We start from the raw sequence: 23,780 nt of genomic DNA, 5'->3' as shown, positions 1-23,780 counted from the left end.
TCCCTATATGTTTGGTTCCCTTGCTTGCCCAGAACTTGCTCCCTGGTTCTCCCGCAATAAGACCTGGCGGCATCTGAGTAGCGGAGGGCTCCACCTGAAGCCAAAGGCGGCTGCTAAAGGCATAAGAGCAGGATGAGACCGGAATCTTGAAGTTAGCGACTAAGTGGTTTAATTATAAAAATTCTAATTTTTACATTTTAGAGATTTCAAATAAATGTGATAACCAAACCCAAATGTTTGCTAATTTATGAAAAAACATATAAAAAGCTCTACAGAATAAAATTTGAAGAATACGTATTCATAGTAATCATTTTCAATGGGTCTACCAACTCTCAAAAAATTTTTAATTTAATAAATGGCTTCAATTTTGCCTAGAACAACTTCAATTGACTTCTATATGAATTTGCCAGCTTTTGGAAGCTGTTTTTTGCCCTAAGAATGTTTCAGTACATGCTCTTCTGATCAGATGAGTGTTTTATATGACTTATCTTTGTACAATAAATGGTAACTTTCAAAGGAGGCCTGGTGTGCTGCTCAGCTGAAATGTATATAACTGTGTGGAGTGACTCGTCACATGAGCACATAACCCATTCTACTTTTATGCTTATAGTGCGAGTATTCAACACATTGGTTGGACTTTTCAGTGGATGACTACAGAGCCATGCTGTTGCAGAATGCAGTTTTGGCATTTTCTTGCTCAAATAAGCAAGGCCTTCCTTGAAAGACATCAGCTGGATGGCAGTATATGTTGCTCTAAAATATATTTATTTTAGAGCACATATAAATGTATACATCATTCAGCATTTATGGTGCCTTTACAGATGCCATGTACACAAATGTTGTGCAGAGGTGCTGATTTTTGAACTGTGGGTTGATAAGCCAGATGGTCCCTCACCTCTTTTAGGCTCAGAATAGACGAACACGCGAATAGGCTCGAGCACACATTCCCTCACGGCCAGGCAGAGGAGAGGGGACTGGACTAAGGGTAGGAGGCGGAGAAGGTACGTGCCTGTCGCCACCACAGCTTTGTGCCCTAGGCATGTGCCTACTCTGCCAACCCATAATTCCGGCCCTGGTGAGATGTTCCACCAAGTGTTTTTATTTTATTTTTGCATTACACAACTTTTCACATCTTTTGTTGCCCTTGTCCAAACTTTTTTGAAACAAGCATATATTTTTCCAAAAACAATACAATTTCTTGTATTTCATATGCTGTCTTTGTACTATAAATGATGTGCAAATTATCCCCCTTTCTGGATAAGGGGTTTCCAGATAACTTCTCATACCTGTATATGTATATGACCTTGCATACTATATCACCATATGGCTTTGCTTATGTGAAAAATCACTTCCAAACTGACTACTCTACTTGGCTGTGATTTTCAGTTTATGCTTAACACTACATGATTTAAAGAAAAAAAACTGGAGCAACCTGACAGTGTAAAGTGTGTGTGTGCGTGTTTGTGTATATGTGTATGTATATATATATATATATATATATATATATATATATATATATATATATATATATTGAACTAAACAAATTAACCCAGCACTATCATTATACAACTTTAAGGAACAATTGGATTAAAGAGAATTTATCTGAATTTGGCAAAAAGAGACACTTTTGGTTACATGGTTTGTACAAAGTATGCATAAGCTGATGCGCCCCGCCAAGGCAGTGTCCATGCATCAGTCCTACCTAAGTGAAAAAAGGGTATTTTCTTTGGGAGGAGAAAGACATACCTGCTTCTCTCTTCATTTGGCATGACCTCTTCCAAAGAAACATTCAGCATTATGGGCTTTTAAGTAATCTGTAGGACTGTGTTTAGAGGGGCGGGGGTTGGGAGAGCAAGCATTAAAGGGAAAGCCACTTTCCTTTATAGAATATACAAAAACAAAAAATGCAGCTCATCCATGTGTTGCAATTAAAATCAGTCTGGTGCATGGGTGTGTGGCTTATATCATATACGCCTTGGCGGGGCGCATCAGCTTATGCATACTTTGTATAAACCATGTAACCAAAAGTGTCTCTTTTTGCCAAATTCAGATAAATTCTCTTTAATCCAATTGTTCCTTAAAGTTGTATAATGATAGTGCTGGGTTAATTTGTTTAGTTCAGTATATGATATAAGCCACACACCCATGCACCAGACTGATTTTAATTGCAACACATGGATGAGCTGCATTTTTTGTTTTTTGTTTTCTGTTGGGGTTCCTGGGCCCCTTATTATTCTCCCCCTATCTTTCCTCCATTTGCAAACTAAACAACTTGTATGGTTTCCACTAGCACCTCTATGCTGACGGTACTCAGATCTATCTCTCCTCTCCTGATCTCAACCCAGAATTCCTAACTCGAGTCTCCTCCTGCCTGTCCGCTATCTCTACTTGGATGTCGCAACGCTGCCTTAAATTAAACCTCTGTAAAACAGAAATGGTTCTCTTCCCTCCAACTAACACCGTTAACATCCCGGAAGTATCCATCATAGTTGACAATCCCAATATTACCCCATCTCCCCAGGCCTAGTACAGGGACTGGGCCCTTGTTAAAGTCGAGGGTCGGATTAATTCAACCCAATATCGACAAATTCTTCAGGTCCAGGATAATGTTTAAGCATCAGTCACAAAGTTGAAGTTACGCAGGGGTTGGATATTCAAACAAGACAATGACCCTAAATGCATGCACAAAAACGGATAGCTGGCTCAAATCTCTAAATGGACCAACTAATAAATGGCCTATAAGCTTGCTTTTAAATTGTTGGATATTTAAACACTACAAAAAAAACGGGCATGAAGCTCATGAACAAAAAACCACCAACAAAAAAGCAGGCAACCACTAGGTAATTCTCACCGAGTGGAAAGGGATGGCCTGGGTGTCCAAACCCCAGGCCCTTCACTTGAAGAGGAACAATTCTATTTCAAATACGGTAGAAATTCAGCAATGCTTGTCACTCACCAAGTTTGTCAAATGGCCCGGGTGCCGTGCCCCGAACCCGTAGCTTTAGGCGAAACCAATCCTCGAAAAATAAATATACACGCACTCCTGCAGCCGTGACAATTGAGGTAAAAGTAGTAGCTTTATTCCATCATGTTAAAAGTAGCGTCCTAACGCGTTTCGTATCAAAAGATACGTAATCATAGGCCTATGATTACGTATCTTTTGATACGAAACGCATTAGGACGCTACTTTTAACATGATGGAATAAAGCTACTACTTTTACCTCAATTGTCATGGCTGCAGGAGTGCGTGTATATTTATTTTTCGAGGAATGACCCTAAATGCACTTCAAAGTCATATTTTGGAGAGGCAGTTGGGTGACTTGCAGCTCTTCCCATTTATGTGAGGCTGAATTAGAACTGAACATGCCATAGCTCTTTTAAGACCTTTCCTGTTTTACAAAAAGAACATTGTGTGGCTGCCCGTGTTTTCTCTGCCTTATAAGTCTTTTAAGTGCTTCAATGTCAGATTTACATAATAAACAATATCTATTATTTTTTATTTTGAATTTAGAACAAGTTTTGGCTTTATTTAAGGCACTTACAGTATCTTTGAAAGGGAAGGATTTATAATGCCACAGCTCTTGGCTTTTGCCATTTCTTTGCTGTAGACAAACTTACTAGATATCTATCCATTTATGGAGCAAGAAATCATGTTATTCAGATAACAGCTGTTCTTGTTTTCTTTCTCCCCTTAATTATTTACCAAGAAGCAATTGTTGTTATAATTAACCTTTATGAATATCAGCAGCCTCATTTAGTTGCATGCCATCTTGTGTATGGGACCTGTTATCCAGAATGCTTGGGACCTGTGATTTAGATTTCCACACCTAAAGTCTACTAGAAAATCCTTCAAACATTAAATAAAGCAAATAGACTAATTATGCGTCCAATATCTTCAGTTTTGATCAAGTACAATGTACTGTTTTATTATTACAGAGAAAAAGAAAATAGTTTACAAACATTTGGATTATTTAGATGGATTCTATCGGAGACGGCCTTCCTGTAATTTGGAGCTTTCTGGATAGCAGGTTTCTGGATAAGGGATCACATACCTGTACTATAAAATACATTTCAAAGAAAGGATTGCATAGGCAGTGAAGTAAAGGAGATGTCAGTGAGAAAGAAATTGGATACAGACATGAAATATCTTGATCATATATTGGCAGCTAGTGCAGCTTAAAGAGATACTGACACCAGAAAATGACTTTTTTTTTATATCTATCCTAATATTGTCTTTGTATACTATTTATTTGCCAGATGCTTTTACATTAACTTTCTTACCCCCATGTTCCTCTATGAGGGGTTGTCATATTTGTGCAGCAGTAGTCGGTTAGCATTAGAAATGGACAGGTTGAGAAGGGACAGTCAGGTTGGCAAAACAGTCAGGTTAAGGAACTTATAAAAGCAGAACTATAAGTGAAAAACGATCTACATGACCTATAGGTAACTTAATGTAGACTCAGATTTTTGAAAATAATTATATTAGCATCAGTATCATTTTAATAAGTGGCATCTTCTTGATGTTTACTGTTCCTATATTCTATACCTAGAATAGTAAATATATTTATCCAACTATGCTACAATCAATAACATATTTAAAGAAACAACACACTACACTCCAGAAATTATCAGATGACTAGAGTTTTAAGTGGAGAAAAGATGCACCTGGTAATTTTATTCAACTATAACTTTAAAATATACATATTTATATAATCTCCATAAACATCCTAACACAAGTGTTATTAAATATAATTTCCATAGCTGCAATAGCTATCCTGTGCATAAATCTGTACAAAGCCAAACATACTAAAGCAGAGATAATTCCCACATATTTAAAGGAATAGTTCAGTGTAAAAATAAAAACTGTGTAAATAGATAGGCTGTGCAAAATAAAAAATGTTTCTAATATAGTTAGTTAGCCAAAAATGTAATATATAAAGGCTGGAGTGAACAGATGTCTAATAAAAGAGCCAGAATCCAACTTCCTGCTTTTCAGCTCTATAACTCTGAGTTAGTCAGCGACTTGAAGGGGGGCCACATGGTACATTTCTGTTCAGTGAGTTTGTAATTGATCCTCAGCATTCAGCTCAGATTCAAAAGCAACAGATATGACCCATGTGGCCCCCCCTCAAGTCTCTGATTGGTTACTGCCTGGTAACCAGGGCAACCAGTCAGTGTAAACCAAGAGAGCTGAAAAGCAGGAAGTAGTGATCTGACTGAAATGTTATACATCAAATCACTCCAGCCTTTATACATTACATTTTTGGCTAACTAACTATATTAGAAACATTTTTTATTTTGCACAGCCTATCTATTTACCCAGTTTTTATTTTTACACTGAACAATTCCTTTAAACACTTGAATCCAGGGGCGTAACTACAGAAGAAGCAGACCTTGTGGTTGCAAGGGGAGCCCAGGAGTGCAATGGACCCAATAATGAACAATTTCAATAGATGTTGGGTCAATTTACCAAGATTTTGGGTGTCAATATCAGGGTTTTAGATTTAAGCCATATATGTGGTTATTATCAAAAAATAAACATTATGGAACAGGACACTACTACAGAATTTCTGTGTTGTAGAAGAAGCTCAGGGTTAAAGGCCATTCTGTTATTGGTGTTGTAGAATGTTTACACTGAACAAGGAATACATCTGTATCTCATGTCACAAGTATTGTGCAAGGCCAAGAAAGACACATATACAGCGATACCATTCTGGACACTGTGCTGACACAGTAGATGCACCTTATTTGGCTATTGTACTGAGACTGTGAGTCTGTCCCTAAGATGGAAATAGTGACAAAACAAGAATGATGATTGGATGCCACTAAATCAGCTCCATGGAAGAATAAGTGGTTACATTGTAACATGCTGTATTGCTAATTGTTCACACCACATCCTCACAAGCTTTTCAGTATGAGCTATTATTTAATAATGGTTCTTTTAACACTGCAATCACACAAAAGTGGACACAGTTGTTGCGCATACTGACACCACTAAAAAGGCTTGTGGCAAAACACTTTTTGTACTTCCTTATAGTTGCACTCAACACCATTGTTCATGCAGCTTTCACTGATGCATTACACAGAAATCTGCCTATTGGTACATGAGAACCTGGAGCTACCACCATCTTCATCTGTGGGCTGCATAATAGGTGTAGCAGACTTACTCTCAGTAAATTACAAACAACTAGCATTATAATGCTGGCAGCAGAAAGATGCCATTTAATTTAAGTGATAGGAAAGATGCAAACATTGCTCAGTGTACCACTCTGAAATAATGTCATTTAGTGAAGGATATATAACATCGTCATACATGGGTCTACAAATCACTTATTTTGATGCTTGGTGGTATTATCTCAAAACCTGGACTAGAAGCACAAGTGGTTGACGGTAGGAATGGGCATTAAGGGGTGCCAGATGAAAAGAAGGGTGCTTGTGGTCCCCTTTTTGTCTCTATATTTACTGATCCTGATAAAAACCCTATTGGGCCACAGTTCAATGCATTCTTTTTTATTGCATTTTAAGTTAACGTTTTCACTCCATTTGTGTTGGTTAGTTTTTTGTTAAGGAAAAGTAAAAAGTAATGTTTGTAGATACCTACTAATGTTTCAAATGGGTGACACCACTCAACTACCTTCTCTCTGATCTTAGCGAACCATTTCTATAAGGACCTGGTTTGTTTTGTCATGGGTAAAAAACAGGTACTAAACAGGGACCAGTCTTCCCCAAAAAGTAGCAACAATATAGGAAGCATGGAATCACATGGCTTAGTTATGAACATGTATCAGCAATATGATTCCAATAGGCAATACCACTGATATATATCACACATATAAGATTCATGAATATGGTTTTATCCATATATAATAAATAAATTATTTTCTTGGGAAAACCCTATAGGTCATCTTTTGCAGATATAGATTTATCTATTTTGCAGTATAACCTACAGTATTCTTTCATCTTCAATTTGAGTGGAATGCTATATAGACCTTATTGGGGGAAAACTGTCTTTCTGTTGCACCAAAATATATTTTTTGTTACTAACTTTTCAAATTAGAGAATGTTCCTCTGTTAAAGGTTTTAGTACATTTCCATGTTGTTGAAAGATTAGACAAAGAGCCACTGATGGGTCAAGGCTCATAAACACAAGTCTACCAAGATTAATGTTGGAGATAGAAAAAGTGACACATGACCCTATTTGAACATTTGCAAAGCAGGTTTAACAATGGGAGGATGAACTACAACGCCAAGTTCCTTAGTAAAAAGAAAAATATTAAGCTGTGTGAGAGTTTAATGATGTTCAGGGCTGGAGATCCCAAAAATACCCAAACAATGACTGTAAGGCTTGCTAATGGCCCAAAGAGTTTAGAGGCCCTGTGTCCAGAGGATTATGTGTACTTCTGTATCCATATCTTTTCTTTCATGCCTCTCTAATTCACCTCACCATGTAGTATGCTCTGTCCGAGAATGGCAGCTCAGGTTGGGCTAAAGACAGAACGTACAATAGGGAATGATAAAAGGGGGTGGCTATTTACCCTTAAATCAAGTATTGTGACACTTATACTATGAGAAAGCTAATATAATTAAAATTTTCCATGGATGACAAGTAAATATGCTTCACCATAATTTGCATAGCACAAAAATAGAAAAGAATTTGAATAATACATATAAACTGGATGCACAGTACCTATAGCACAATACCATCCTACAAACTAAAGAATATTGTGACCAATACAATTTTATGTGGTGTAATTATTCTTTATTACAATTATGTACAATTAATCTATACAACAGCACACTAATGAGCACAGTCCATTGCGGACGTTTACAGGGTGCAGTGCTGCAATCATGCAATTTATGAGGTGAGATTTTTTTTTCCAAACTGTATTCACTACAGATAGTCAAAGTATTATTTCCTTTTATCAGCTACATCTAACATTTTAGCTATCTGCTCTCATTAATCTTTTATATGATTGTGTGGAAAGTGGATGTTGAGTACACAGCAATAGTAGACCTCCCTATTTGTTTAGATAGTGTATGTATTTTCCATAAAGCTTCTAAGATTGGGGCACAATTACTTTTGTGTTCACTGTGGTGTTCCTTAATTGCCAAAACAAAAATCTGCTTTCCTGGCAAAAATGGTATAGAGTGCGGCTGAATGTACATTTACAGCTTCCATTAACATTAATGGAAACAAATATACTGTCAAGCAATATGCAATGCTGGAGTGTATGTGCCTCAAAGCTATCAAAGGGTTAACTATCTTAATGGCTACATCTTTTCATAAACAATGTCTATGGTTGTGTTGAATGTGTGAATCAGTTTATAGGTTGTGTCAAAATAAAGAACACTGTTACATATACAGTTAATAAACGCTCTTAAAATCGCCTGTTGAAAACAAATGGTTTGTTGTGGATCTTTTTAACCTACTAATAATATTCAATTGTAATAATGTAGTTGTAATTACAAGAAATGTGCAAATATATATTTAATTGCAAAAAAAAGCTACCAAACAATAAGAATTTAATGCACAAAAAGGTGATTCATTGGGAAAAGTCCAATATTTCACTACTGTGCTCTTCCACAGGGACCAAGGAAGGTGCCTGACCCAATGGGTCCATGTGGAAGAGCAGGGTAGTGCTCAAAACTAGAAATCACCTATTTTCACCTTTCTTGGCATTATATTCCAACTAAGTGCAACATCTTTCTCGTAATTGTAAATACTTCTACCTGCACCCGGGACAGTTGGCCGCATCCTTTTATATGGTCATGTCACGGTGACTTATAATATCCTTATATTTTACAATAGGGGGTACATTTTTCACCACACACCCACACACACCCACACACCCACACACACCCACACACACCCACACCCACACACGTATTATACACAAGAACCATAAATATACTGTGATATCCTTATGAATGGTGCTTAGTGATGACATGTGAATTACTGAAACTTGCATGTTATAAATAATGTTCCCCGAGTTGTAAAATATGAGTATATGAGAACTCACTTCAGAGTTACATGACCTGTATAAAAGCACTCAGATTTTATATAGTCATGGTAATACTCTGTGACTTTTAATACATATTAGAATATTTAGAAGCCCTAACTCTGTACAATATGACAAATATAAAGTGGGAAATGAATAATTGAACTACTGCAATCAGTGATTAAACAATATAAACACCTGAAAATCATGGAAAAATATGGTGCACACTAAAATCGACAGTATGATGTGCACTTTCAATTCAGGAAATTTGAGGTCCAAATTGCTGCATTCTGAGTCTTCACCTTGAAAGTTTACAGGGGACACTCTGATCACTTAGGGCTGTCTACTACATGTATACTACACCTACTAACAGTCCATTTCATTGCTGGCTCCTTCAGGTCGACGTAGCTTGTCTACTTGCTCATTGATCTGTCCATCTCCACCTCTGCGATCTTCAGTCTGAACACCAATGCAATCTTCATCAGGTTGCACAACATCATCTTCGTTCTCCTCTTCCCCCTGCACTTCCATGCGAACCTGAGTTTGCACATCAATTTCTGATTCTTCTTCTGTTAATCCTAGATGGTGGGAGCTTCCCTTTGTTCCTTCTGGGCTGTGGATCTCCTTCACAGGAGATGATGAACCAGACTCATTGCTTACAGGAGAGATATCACTGCTGCTGTTGTGGTTTAATACAGCTGGGCTGGGAAGTGTTGGAGGTTTTACTGGGATTTGCCAAGCAGGGATTTTGGAAGCAGAGGGAGATGGTGGGAACTGCCTCCTACCATTTGAAAATAAAACATGTTAACAGTCTTTAAACAGCATACAACGACAGTTGTGCTTTTTTGAGGTGAGATGGCCTTTAAGTTAACCTTTAGCATGTTACAGCTCATTCTAAACAACTTTCAAATTGGCCTTCATCTTTTTTTAAAATATTTTAATTATTTCTCCTATTCTCTTATTTAGGTATGGTTGCTAGGGTCATTTGTATTGCTGAAATTGTAAACTGGAGAGCTACTGAATAAAATAACACAAACAAATGAAAACCAACTACAAATTGTTCCAGAATATCACTCTCCAGCGTCGGACTGTTGGGTCGCAGGCCCACCGGGGACCCCCCCGCCTATGCTACAACCCCCCCCTACAGATCCCCACGCCTCAATCGCAACCCCCCCTTCAGGCCCCCACGCATACCTGTCCTGTAATTTGCGGCACAATCAGGACCAGAGGGGAGGGATCAGGGGCAGCGCGGCCTGAAAACAGGTGCGTGGCTCACCGGGTTTTTTCTCAGTGTTCCACCAGACCAGTCCCTGTCACTCTCTATTTCATACTAAAAGTTAATTTAATTGTGAACAGCTCCTTTAAATGTAATATTTCTGAATAAACAAGACCTGCCATATGATGTTTTTCATGCAAGTCCTAAAATTAGATAATGAAGACCCAATTAAACATGAGTCAAAAACATACTGCTTGTTTGCTTACTTATTAAAGAAAATGACAAAGTTACATGTATTTGCAGATGGCAAAAATAAGGGAACCTCTACAATTCTCTAACATTCAAAGGGATGTTTAGAGTGAGGTGTTTCAATAAAAGGGGAGATAATCAGGTGTGAGTGTGGGAGGCCCTGGCTTATTTCAATTCAGAGGTGATAGATGGCTCATTTTAGGACCTATAAATACTCCAGATAGATTAAAGCAGCAATCATGAAGCCAAAAATAGAAAATGAGGACTTGATTGCTTTGCAGACAAAGAATAATCCCAGTTTTCTATAAAGTATATCAGTAGTAAAAATATGTTGCCAGAAAGTGTGTCTTAATTTAAAAATGTTGATATTTTGGTTGCAAGATACTCAGAATAAGAAAATGTGATTAATCAGTGAACCTAGTATAGTGCCAATGGACTGGTGAAATGTGATGTTATTCCAATATTTAAAAAGGCATTAGCTACTCAACCAGGCTTGAGGCCTGTAAGTTTAACATTGTTTGTGGGTAAGTTACTTAAACACTTGTTAAAGAATAATATTCAAGATTACTTTCTGGAAAATGGCATTATAAGTAGTAATCAGCATGGCTTTATGAAAGACAATATGAAATACAAGTTCTCACCACACACCCATTTACTTAATCACTCACTACACTGGTGGCTTCCTTCAATGACCGGCACAGTCAGTTCAACAATGTGAAAGAAGAAACTGAATATTTAATAATCAAGATGAGGTAAGGAGTTGGGCAGTTGTTGCAGTAGATGTGATTAGCAGCGATTTTGCAAAAGCTTTTGATACCGTACTACATGAATGTTTGCTTTTTAAGACAGTTTTCCATGTACAAACAGCATTACTAAAGGATTCAGTACAGAGAATGATTATTAAAGTGGTACATTCTCAACTTGGTTTAGGGTACTTACTGGATCAGCTTTTATTTAATTTGCTCATTAATGACTTGGGGGTGGGCACTGCAAGCAATGTCCACCTAGGATGTGTCATCCTTGAATATGGACAAGCTGGTGGTATGGGCGGCTAAGTGGCATATGAGATTCACAGTTAATAAAAAAAATCATTATTTTAGAATTTAATGAAGAACTAAACCCTAAAAACAAATATGGGTAGCAACGTTGTATTTTATATACTGAACTGCTGTATCAGCCTAAAGTTTCAGAATCTCCACAACAATAATATTCCAGGCCTTCAAAGTTGTGCACAGTTGTGCATCCTGGATTTTGTTAGGTACATCAGTGACGTTCATGTGCTCAGTGTGCTCTAGGCATCAGTTGAGGCTTAGGGATTGTCACAAATCAAGAGCATATGAGGTGTGTATGTCTTAAAAGCTGAAGCTAAAGGGCTGCTTAGAAAATTCTGATGCAGAATGTACTGGTTTCTGAGCAGTTATGTAATGAAAAAACTGAATTACTACTTAGCCATGTATTCATGTATTTTGAAATAAAGTCAAAATCAATTACTTTCTATCATCTATTTATGACCGTGTTTTTAATTCACTTGTGTCTTTCTGAAATGGCAGTGAGAGGGAGGTCACCAACTGTTCAAAATTAATACATACAATGTTAAATTCTTTGGCAGCTGTTATAATTGATACAATAGTTGGTCAAACACTGCTAAGAAATGTATCAAAAAATGCAGCAATTTGTAACAGTTCATATTCCGCACCTGGAACACTGAGCTGCTTGAGTGAAACACCAGAGACAGAAATATTCAAACATTTTGAAAAGAAATTGAAAAAAAAAAAAAAGTCTTTATTTCTGGTGTACAATCTGAACTGTACTGGAATAAAAGGGTTTGGACTAATAAGATTTATCCTTGATGGAGAATGATCTAGGGATACTTGTAGATAACCTTAGCTGTAGCAAGCAACGCTAGCAATAGGAAAAGGCCAACAAATATTCGCTTGTATTAAAAGGGGTATAGATTGATGGGAGGAGAGGGTAATTCTTACCCTTCAAAAAGCAATCTAAGCCCTATTTTACAATATGCAGCAAATAAAAGGGATATTAATGAAACAGAAAAAGTCTAAAGAAAATCTACTAAATTTATGTTGGCTTATTACTCTGGAGGTGGATTAGAGGGCAACTGCTGAGGGTTGTGTTGTTTAAATTACTATCTATAGAGAATTTAAAATTCTTCAAATAAAGGTAATGTTTTCTATGCATATGCAGTTGTTTTCTTCATGATTATGTTTACCTGTTTAAAAGCAGCCCTTTCAGCGAGTAGATTTCAGACTTTAGTTCTTGAATGTTTTGGGACTCAAGAATTGTGTTTGTGGAACTGGATGCCTGTACAGTACATAAATATCTTATTAATTTAAAAATAATTCACTTTGAGCAGCAACAATACACATATAATCATTTTAGACAACAACAATAAAAACAATTTGCCCTATTTTATTACACATCTGTGGCATAGACCCAGAGATTTCAGGGTAAAATTTGGAACAGGACCATCTGTCTGTCAAGCATTTGACAATTTTGCCCAGATATATTAAAACATTATCCCCCAGATGTAAAAGACACTAAGTTTGCCCAGGAGCAGTAACCCATAGTAACCATAGAACAGTTGACCAATTCTACCTGCTGATTGGTTGCTATTGGTTACTGCTCCTAGGCAAACATAGTGCCTTTAATTACATAACCCCCTATGTGGTTTAAGGATCCTTAAAGATACTCCCCTTAAACCCCAGCCCCACCTCCACCAGCCTCCATCAAGCTCATTCCCTGCACATTTTCTAATTAACTATAACTCTGATTCTTGCCATTAGTGCCAGACATTTTTGAACATTTTGCGCTCTCTCATTTTAGGGGTATTACTGGGGGAGGGGGCTTTCAGTTTACCTAGGAAAATCATACATGGTGTAATACACATTTGTATAATTCCACTGCTGTAACAGGATATAGGGCTCTAAATACTGGAAAAAAAGGTTTTCATAATATAGAAATATATATCAAACGTATTGTATTGTATACTCCCAAATATGCCATTACTTAAAATGGAAAGTTTTATGGAGATTTCTGACTTCAAAATATAAATATCAAAACCTCCGAGCAGTATACTACCACATTTCAAAAGTACCTGTAGAAATTGGCATACTTAAAATTTCAAAGCAAAAAAAAAAATCCTCTAACAGTAGGTTTTCTCCAGGAAACCGGAGGGGTCATTTATGAGGAAAAAGTTGCAGTCATACAAATTTCCTTGCAGTTGTTGCACAAAATTCCATCTATTAAAGCTACTTGCATCAAAGGTCATTCCTGGCACTTACATATAGTTGCACTTGGCATAGCTTGGACCATCATGCCTCCTCTTCTGAACTGAGCACATACTGATGCAGGCAAACATTTGAGCTACAGCAGCAAACTTGTGACTTAAGAAAAAGACACTACTTTTCACGACTAATTCTGTGAAGCCAACTGGACTTTAGCACAATTGCATCTGACTTGCATTGAACAAGCATTAGAAAGCGCCTGCATTTCAGGGGCATCGCCTGCAATTGCTTCAGGCACATCATCTTTTCACTACTGCAATTTTTCTAGACATGCCATGCCCAATCTCTTGTTTGCTCTATTTTTTTTGCATTTACCATAGAAGCAATAGCCCAGCAGCATACTGTATAAGGCTTTTGTCTACTGGCCTTTATAATTGTATACTGTGTGATAATCATGGTGGTATAAAATATGAGCAAGTACTGTTCAATTAATGACGTTACTGTTCTTTTAACATTATATTACTTTGGATATAAAAAGTGAATAGCTTAAATTAACTTTTTGTATTTATATAAGAAATTGGTAGATGAGGAGAGATGATGCATATCTGTTCTGAGTTCTGGTTATTTTGTTCTCTCTGTGTATGTCACCAGCTTTTTATTCTTATTACAAGTAGAAATTATACAGAGGGATGGAATTGTAATACTGTCCAATGGTAGATTATAAAAAAACAAAAACAAACAATTTCTTTCAGAACAGAAGTAAAGTACCATAAGCAACATGGGCATTAACTCAACGGATGAACGCATAATTTTGCCTCTTCCTAACTGGAGAACTGGAAGACGAACTTTCATTTGAAGCCACAATAAATGGTCCTTTAAATGTCAGGGCAGTGTGGTTGTGGAAAACCCTGCTGGGTCATGTTGTGACAACACATTCAATTAATACCTTTAAGAGTGGCTTAAATTATATATATATATTTTAAGGATATTATATATATGCAGTAAGGGTCATTGAAGGGGTTAACTTTGTGGACTTTTGCCATTTTCCACCAAACAAAGGGTTACCCAAAAGTATGAAAGTATGAAAGGCATGCGTATTCTTGCTCACCTTTGAAGCAGAAAGTTCCAGCGACAGTTCCTGGATCTTTTGTTGTTGCTGGATCAGCAGTTCCTGTACAGCTGCTAGGGTTGTCTGGAGTTGAGTTACTGAAAGAATGAAAAACAAAAAAATGCCAAAATAAAAGCCAGAATTGGCACTCCAACAACTGCTTTAGGGCATCACTGCTTTCACGTCTCAGATCTAAACCATTCCATCAGAATCAAACAATATGTACTGCAAGTACTGCTATCCTCCCTATTAATGTATGCGTGGAAATATTTTACATAAAAAGTTCAGTAATGTAGGAAGGCAACTGTACCAATGATTTACAAAAAATCTTGTGATTTCATAGCAGTAAAGTCTATAGTTTAGCATTGATAAAATTAGCTTTGCTAGCAGAAGTGCACAGAAATATATCCCATTTTGGGAGATAAAGGAAGTTCCAGCAAAACTGTGGTAGTAGGTAGATAGATCAGTTTTCCTTCTCCATGTAGAGAATGGCTAATCAAGTGTGTTTTATGCATCTAAATGACTTCAAACTTGAAAAAAAAAACTTTCGGAAGAGAATGAACCAATTAAATATAAGTGCTGCCTATAAAACACACATTATACTCCAGTGCAGTTTGTAGGACCAAGTGAATCTAGAAAGACTTGGGGTTTAAAGGGATGAGAAGTCAACGCTAAAGTTGAATTTATAAATGTGATACTAAAAAGTACCCTTCGAGGAACCTAAAAACTTTAATAGTTTGCCACAATAAAGATGCACAACGATTAGTCACTTAAACATTTCGTTCTGATTACGTGAAAAGTATTGCATTCTGGAGTGCTTTGATTGTATTGATCAAACTGCTAGCTGGGAGACACAAGGACATCCTAATTCCAGTACATTGGGGGCTAATGGAAAGTGAGCAACAAGAAACCACAGAGCACTATTGGTTGATTTCATCTGTATGTAGAATTGCACCTCAAATGTTATAATTGGGATCTTTGATTCCACCTATTGTAAAAAGGAGGCTGTTTTGGTTGGGAAACTAGGTAAGGCAGAGTCCTATGTTTTGATACACATTTTAAATTACAAATTATACCCTAACGGTACAGATGTAGATGACAAGTTCACAGCGAATGACACATTTTTGTATGATCCATGCTCTGTGACAAATGTAAAAATTATTATTGTTTTTACACTTCTCACAGATCTAAAAGGAAAAACCCTTGTTCTAATATAAGTACTTATGGAGCATGAAGAAAACCGAACAGTATATCAAGCACAAAAAAGCTCTACACCCCGTGACTCCTTTCTGTGTTTAATTGAAGTAGTGCTTTTTCTTTTCTTTAAGTTCAAATTATATTAAATTGACTATTTAATAAAGATATACTAAAGAATACACCCAAGGGTGTAACTATAGAGGAAGCAGACCCTGCGGCTGCAGGGGGGCCCCATGAGGCCCAAATAATGAGCAATTTCAACATTTATTGGTAAAACAGGTCAATCTCTGGATATGTTGGGGGCCCTAAAATTAATTTGCTGTGGGGCCCACTAACATCTAGTTATGGCACTGAATACACCCAAATTATAACGGAATGTCAAATGTAGCATTCCATACTTCCTTCAACTTCATGGCTTTTTCCTTTGTCTACAAAAACAAGTCAAACTTTATATGTAGCATTTGATTCTATACTGTATCAACTGCCTTAATGCAATTTACCTTTGGAATCTTTATGCACTTATCTGGCAAGTTAGGCTTCTTTAAATTTGCTCTCAGTAGGGATCTAGCTGCTGTAGGAATATGAGTATTTTTTTTCCACAAAGGACTCTAATGTGAAAAAAGATGGTTTACCTAAAATGAGTCAAGCCAAAACAACAATCACAGATGATATTGTATGCTCTTTACTTAGAGACTCAATAATTGCATAGGGGCTTTACTGAACGTAAATTGATAGCATCGGCATCAGGTGCCCCTCTGGTCTCTTCACCTACCTTAGCAAATCCATAGGGAACATTCTTATATTATGTTGAGAATTGTGACCAAGTTTTACCCACCCACCAGAAAAAGAAGCTAAAAATTATTCTAAGTACAAAAAAACAAAAATTTATGCTAGGCTAGGCATCAGGCCTGGACATATGATGGCCAAAAAAAAATCAACTCAACCAGGCAAATTAAAATTTAAAAAAAAAAAAAAACTCTCACCAATATATTAGAGAATGATACCCAGCTATTATTAAAAAAAAAAAAAAGAAAAAAGACCACAAAAAAACAATTAGAGAAACTGACTGGAGTACTAGAGTAAACCAGCTTTAAAAAGCACACAGGTTTGGGAATATGGCAATTTGTAGCATCACATAAATCAGTAACCAACTCTGCAGCACTGGTGTGAGCAAGCATTTGGAAAAGAGCAGTCATAGCATATTTTGAGATTATTTTACAGCGACAACCACAAGTGGATTTTCATTAATGCTAGGGGAGGCTAATCCTGCATCATGATTGCAAACCTCCTTGCTGCTGGTTTTCTCCTCTAAGTCCTGGTATAGCTGAAATCAAATTGGCTGGAGAGTGAACTTTGAACCTCCCACCAGCCAATCTAATTGCAGAAGGGCTGTACTGCGGGTTTCTACTTTGAGGACTGAACAAGAAGTGTGGAGAATAAATATTAGGGAGTTCTCTGAACGGAATAATTCTTGTAAGATTGATTTGACAGGTGGCTGCTGCTGACCCAGGAGGCCCCCAAACTCTTATTGTGATAAGAGAATGCATGTTATAGAAATAAAGCATGTTTCTGCCCCCTTGATTCTGAAACTGCTTTTACCTGCTCCTCTCACTGCCTTTATCTATACTACAGCGCCTGTTTACTGGCTCTGCAGTTCCATGATAATAGCATTAAAGGAGGAGGGAGACTCTGTAAAAAATAATTTAAAAAAACACGTACCCCCACCCCACGGAGACCCCCCTCCCTCTTCCCCCCAGCCTAACTAACCCCCGACGCCAGAATCTGTGACAAGGGGTAAGGAAAGAGTATGGGGCATTTCCCCAGGGGGGTAGTTAGGCTGGGGGGAGGAGGGAGGGAAGGTCTCTGTGGGGTGGGGGGTACGGGTTTTTTTCTTTACAGGGTTTGTTTCTCCTTTAACCCTTCTCTTGCCCTAAACAATCATGTTATTTTTCTAAGAAAGCAATGGTCAAATCCATACCCACAGAGCATTAAACATTGGTTCTTCTATGACTGCCTCCGTCACCCACCGACTAATCTAATATTCTAATATTTTGCAACAGGGGGTACTTTATTTATTATAATACACAAGTTCAGTGTCTGTCATGTGACAGAAATGATAAAGCTCCGATTATAACCAATGACATCACTAAGCACCATTTATAAGGGCATAATTTACAGGATATACATGGCCCTTGTGTATTATATGTGAAATAAACACGTTACCCTAATATATTTTCTGATATCTAAAACTCAAGGACATGCATCTTTTTTTTCAAACAAAAATTACTATGTTGCTATGTCAATGCATATGGGGTGTAAGCACAATCTCCAACTGTAAATACTGCAGTTGGGGTGTCAGTACCCACACACAGCCTTTCATGTAATTTAATGTACTTGGGGTGTAGAACCAACTACTCATTGTATAATATGATATTGATGCCAATTTCTATAATGGTTTAATGTACTGGAGTTGACAGGCACAGTATACTAGGGGGCAGATTTACCTAGGGTAAAGGATTTTAGGATTTTAATCCATCGATCGAAGGATATTCCTTCGATCAGAAAATTGTTAGGAAGCCTATGGGGACCTTCCCCATAGGCTAACATTGGCCTCGGTAGGTTTTAGGTGGTGAACTAGGGTGTTGAAGAATTTTTTAAAGAGACAGTACTTCGACTATCGAATGGTCGAATAGTCGAACGATTTTTAGTTCGAATCGTTTGATTCGAAGTCGAAGGTCATAGTCGAAGGTCGAAGTCGCCCATTTGATGGTCGAAGTAGCCAAAAAAACCATTTGAAATTCGAACTATTTTTCCTCTATTCCTTCACTCGAACTAAGTAAATGGGCCCCTAGCTGTCTGCCTGTTAGTAAGTGCTTAACAGAGATACAGCTATTCTAATGCTGATAAATCAGATTTCGTTGGAAAAATCACTCCCACATACTACTTTTGGGGTGCATAGTTGGACCAGCAGTGGATCTGCTACATCTAACACTGGCCTTAAATCAGCCTGTGTATTGCAAACAAAAAAACTACCACCTGCTTATGGAGACAACTGTACAAAGACCTCAAAATGTAAATGTGCAAACTAAAGCAGTATAAGGGCACCTCTATATCCAATGAACTGGGAAAACTTTTTTTAAACAAAAGTTAAATGGAATGTCATTAAAATTCTATTAAACAAATATATCTCTGTATATTCACCTTCCTTAAATGTAAAGACAAAGAAAAACTTTAATGGTTTAATAAAAAAAAGGTTAGCATTGAGATAAAATGCTAATTTAAGGCATTCAAGTTAGCTGGGTCATCCTAAATTTTTATTAAATATAAGGCGGCTAATTAAGCATGCAAAAAAGTCAGCAAGCAACTGAAAATGGAAATGACATTGCCATAAAGAGTAAAGCAAATCCTAAAACACAGCTCAAATATATAAAAAGCAGAAAAAACAACAACAATGTTGTGGTTTTCAGACAGACAAATTGATTGATGGAAAAAGATAAATTGTAACCCCCTTGTTTATAACAATGATGAAGATAAAAGATTAAGGGTACTGCATTACTAGTGCTATTGCTCTGTCCAAGCCAGAAGAGCTGATACTCAACTTTAAAAAAAAAAAAAGGAACTGCTTTTTGCCACCCATGGTAACCTACGGGGTGCTGCCGCCTGAGGAAATGTTTATACATGGACACACACAGGTAAGATAGCAATATTGAAGTTATGCAAGGTTATACATTAGCATTACTCAATATTCAAAAAAACATCCACTCTAGTTCCACCATATAGGAACTGAACTAAAATACAGTGAAAAGCACTACATGACCAAATGTATCCAGACACACCATTATTTCTCCAGCAAACTTTATAGATGGTATTACACATTCCAACATGTAATTCTCTGTAGCAAAACCCAGACATTAAAACTGCCAGATGGATTCTTCACGCTAGAGAACAAATTCCCAGTGTTCAATAGCAGCAATTGTTACACAACACTAGTCAAAGCTTGCCTTTGCTCATTGTGATGTCAGACCCGTGTGCAGGCGCGCACTTACTAGACATGTACTGAGCAGTCCAGGATTTGTGGAAAGGCCACCAAGGCCTGGGCCTAGGGCGGCAGGATTTTAGGGGGCGGCATGCTGTCCAACCACACCCATATTGGTTCAAAAACACAAGGGATGTGCTGGAGATACAATCATTTTTTTAAATTTCTTGTGTGCCAACCCCCATTGCTCCGGTCCAATGATGAAAATTTGCATGAATAAAGGGAAGGGGACAGGGGCGATGAATGGCAGTGGGCCTAGGGACGCCCGTTATGTAAATCCGGCCCTGGTTCTGAGGATGCTTCCAGAGAAAGTTTGAAACTCAACAGTGTGTGCCCCCTATTGAAAACATGCCATTAAATTTGTCTGGATACTTTTAGCCAGAAATGTTTCTGGATGCAAATACAGCATAATAAATTATATATAAGTATATATAAATTAGGTATGCACTGAATCCAGAATTCGGTTCGGGATTCGGCCAGGATTCGGCCTTTTTCAGCAGGATTCAGATTCGGTCGAATCCTTCTTTCCGGCCGAACTGAATCCAAATCCTAATTTGCATATTTGCATATGGAAATTAGGGGCGGGGAGGGAGATCGCATGACTTTTTGAATTTGTCAAAAATGTTTTCCCCTTCCCACCCCTAATTTGAATATGCAAATTAGGATTTGGTTCGGTATTCGGCCGAATCTTTCGCGAAGGATTCGGGTGTTCGGCCAAATCCAAAATCGTGGATTCGGTGCATCCCTAATATAAATTCCAGCAAAAATCTTTTTCACGCTATAAATGATTCGTTTTTTTAATCTGTTGTTTCCTTCATTGTCCATAGACCTGCATTCTAGGAATAGTGGATAAAATAACTTTGTAGACCACGGGCTTGTTAGAAACACAATTAGATTGGTTGAACTGTAAATGACAACTGATAATGAATCAGATTAGTATTTTGCGGTCTTCTACCTAGTGATATGCAGAGAAATGATCACTGACGAGAAGCGCAAACAAACCTTGAAATATGGTATTGGTATTTGAATTTTCTATGTTCAAACTATGGTTAGCAAGAAAATATTGATATCACAAGTCCCCTTCTATTCCCTCTTTCACTTTACTGTCCTCTAGTTTAATTGGATTAGATCATTTCTAATAAAACAATAAAAAGGATACAAGTAATGGTTTTCTAGGAGTTTCCAAAACAGCTGTATATGTTATAGCCAAAAAATGCTTAAAGCAATGGGACCAGTTAAAAAGTGCAAAATGACAGAAAATGGCAATGAGATATCAGATTTAGAAAACAGTATATTTATTTACACATACTTTTATAAACAAAGGCTCACACATTTTGTTTAGCAGTGGCTGCTTTTGTTACTTTCTAAAGCAACACAAACAGGCAGTGCTTCAGAACCTCTGTCCACTGTCTGTAATTTATGTTCCTTCTGTATAATCACTCCCCTCCTATCTCATCTGTGGGTTTTGCAATGTATCACTGTGGCGGAGGCTTGTCTGGATTGAGAAGTATAGCTGTGTGTGTCCCTTATCACAGCCTGTCATTTATCAGAGGGTTTATCTCTCTGTATCTCAGGCTTCCTCTGTTTTATCCATCTATTCTCTGCTGTCATTTGCTTGACAAAGCCCACAGCGGCAACAAGACACGGAGACAAGAGAACTAAGGGGAAGGAAAGATGCTCTATCTAGAGATCAGAGTCACCCCCAGCAATCTTGAAGGAAACATCTTCATGGGATTCCTAACCTTGCAGTTATGGCAGCATGCAAAGATTACACACAAACATATACTTGATGGCTGACAAAGCCTTTAAGATGATGCACCATTGCATAAGAACCATTCGAGCACTAGGTATACAAGCTCTTTTGTATGGCCGTACAATAACAAGGACACTTTCACAGGGTGTGCAAGATTGCAAAGTTCACACTCACATTTGACTAGATCCTAGCAATAACATAGTTACACTTCAAATAAGAAGTTTGAACGCAAATGAACCAAAATCTGTAGCTTTTACTAAGCTGACATTTGGGATCATGCGCATATTTGTGTGAATACAAACATTTTTGTCAGGCAGTTTGTGTAATAACACTCAGTACTATCATAAGCAAGTGGCATTAATGAGCTCCTAGGCTATCTTCCACTACCATACGACATACAAAAGGAAATGATATGTCATATAAAACCATTATACATTAAAAAAAAAAAAAAAAACTCCATGAAATACATAAGGAAAATTCATTGACAGGCTATATATATTTGTTAAAATATAAAAAAAAAAAAAAAAGAAAAAAAAAAAGCTGAATAGAGAAAACACATTTTGCATAATGTGTTTTCCATATCATTACTGCTGGTTTTACCACATATCTAAGAAAAGAGTTACCAATGTTTAGGCTGTTTCAGTGCTTTGGGCTCAATAGGGAGGGAATCCCCAAACTTTGTTCTATACTGTATAAAGAATCTTTAAATCTAGACGATTTTAGCTGTTTTTGGGTTCCTGTTTAATATTCATCATTAAAATGTGTTAAACTTTGGCGTCCCACACAATCAGTTACACATCACATTAATAGTGAATTACTAGCATAATAGTGACTGATCAGACCAAATCCTTAAAATTATGAGACATTTCGAACAATGAAAGCAAGTTCTTTTCTTTTACCCCAAACACACAGCATGCTTTTCTTTTTAACTCTTCCTTACCCTCATTTGCATATTCAAATGAGGGTTCCGAGTTTGAGATTTGGACAAATCCCAAAATAGTGGATTCAGTGCATCCCTTAGAAAATATTCACCAGGAAAATGAACACGTATTTGGGAAAAGCTGGAAAATCATGTGTGACATAAAAAACAATGACAGCTAAGGGTAGTGTAAGAAAGAATGCTTTGCATTCCATGCGAAATTGCAACCACTGCAGACAAGCAAAAATACCTTTACATTGGTGTGGGGAATCTCTGTGTCTAAAACTTGTCTAAAGTTGTTACTGTGTGAATATACTTCTTTCCACATGTCTGTGATCATGCAATGCAACTGTTTTAGATACAGCAATAACTAGCACCACCAATGCCAAGATATTTTGGGACATTTATCTCCCCATGAGGGGGGGGGGGGCAGTTTCCCGCAGGTGACAAATTCTGACACTAATCTAAAGTTTATTTTTAACTCAGCAGGATTCTTTGAAATAATAAAGCACTACATGGCTTGAAGTATTTGGTGCATTTCAGTGACAACCACAGTTCAATACAGTTTACAAACCAACTTTATGGCCAAGATGTGGGCATCATGAGGCCAACAGATATACTGAAGAACCATTCTCGCATAACGAGAAGAGAGAAGAAACAAAGAACAATATATTGAAAAAAACACTTTTATAGATAACTGCATGAAGACATAAAGCAACACACTTGCACTGAAAGACACTATACTAGTGTAGTACACTTTTCCTACTACAAGATTGATAACAGTAATGATATTGTGTATATTTGTACTTTAAGCTATATTTTTAAATGGAATAACCTTTTATTGTTCATGAAGTATCAGGGTCTTTGACAGTTATTATTATGGTACTCTGCTAACTGGAATTGTTGGTACATATGAAAACCCTGAAAGGTTCTAGTCACAATCCTGGTAATTTGAGAGGGTTGTATACTTTTAAGGTGCCAATACTTGACGATCCACTAATCTGACAAAGTCGCCAAACGAGATCTTTGCCTGACATGGCCACGTTTGAGAATTTGTTTTT

The 23,780-nt window shown here is 37.2% G+C and overlaps 1 protein-coding gene across 1 annotated transcript in view; it reads right to left on the bottom strand.

Moving 5' to 3' along the window:
• Nucleotides 1-7,738: 7,738 nt before the first annotated feature.
• Nucleotides 7,739-23,780, bottom strand: part of pex14.L (peroxisomal biogenesis factor 14 L homeolog) — a 100,736-nt gene continuing 84,694 nt past the window's right edge. Inside the window, exons 7-9 of the mRNA XM_018225647.2 lie at nucleotides 14,815-14,912; nucleotides 12,692-12,783; nucleotides 7,739-9,780 (exon numbers count right to left, since the gene is read on the bottom strand). Of these exons, the coding sequence (XP_018081136.1) occupies nucleotides 9,366-9,780; nucleotides 12,692-12,783; nucleotides 14,815-14,912 (605 nt within the window). The 3' untranslated portion in view covers nucleotides 7,739-9,365. The remainder of the gene's footprint in view (nucleotides 9,781-12,691; nucleotides 12,784-14,814; nucleotides 14,913-23,780) is intronic.

The sequence above is a fragment of the Xenopus laevis genome, chromosome 7L, assembly GCF_017654675.1.
Source record: "Xenopus laevis strain J_2021 chromosome 7L, Xenopus_laevis_v10.1, whole genome shotgun sequence".
Classification (NCBI taxonomy): domain Eukaryota; kingdom Metazoa; phylum Chordata; class Amphibia; order Anura; family Pipidae; genus Xenopus; species Xenopus laevis.
This window is presented reverse-complemented; position numbering and strand designations above follow the sequence as displayed.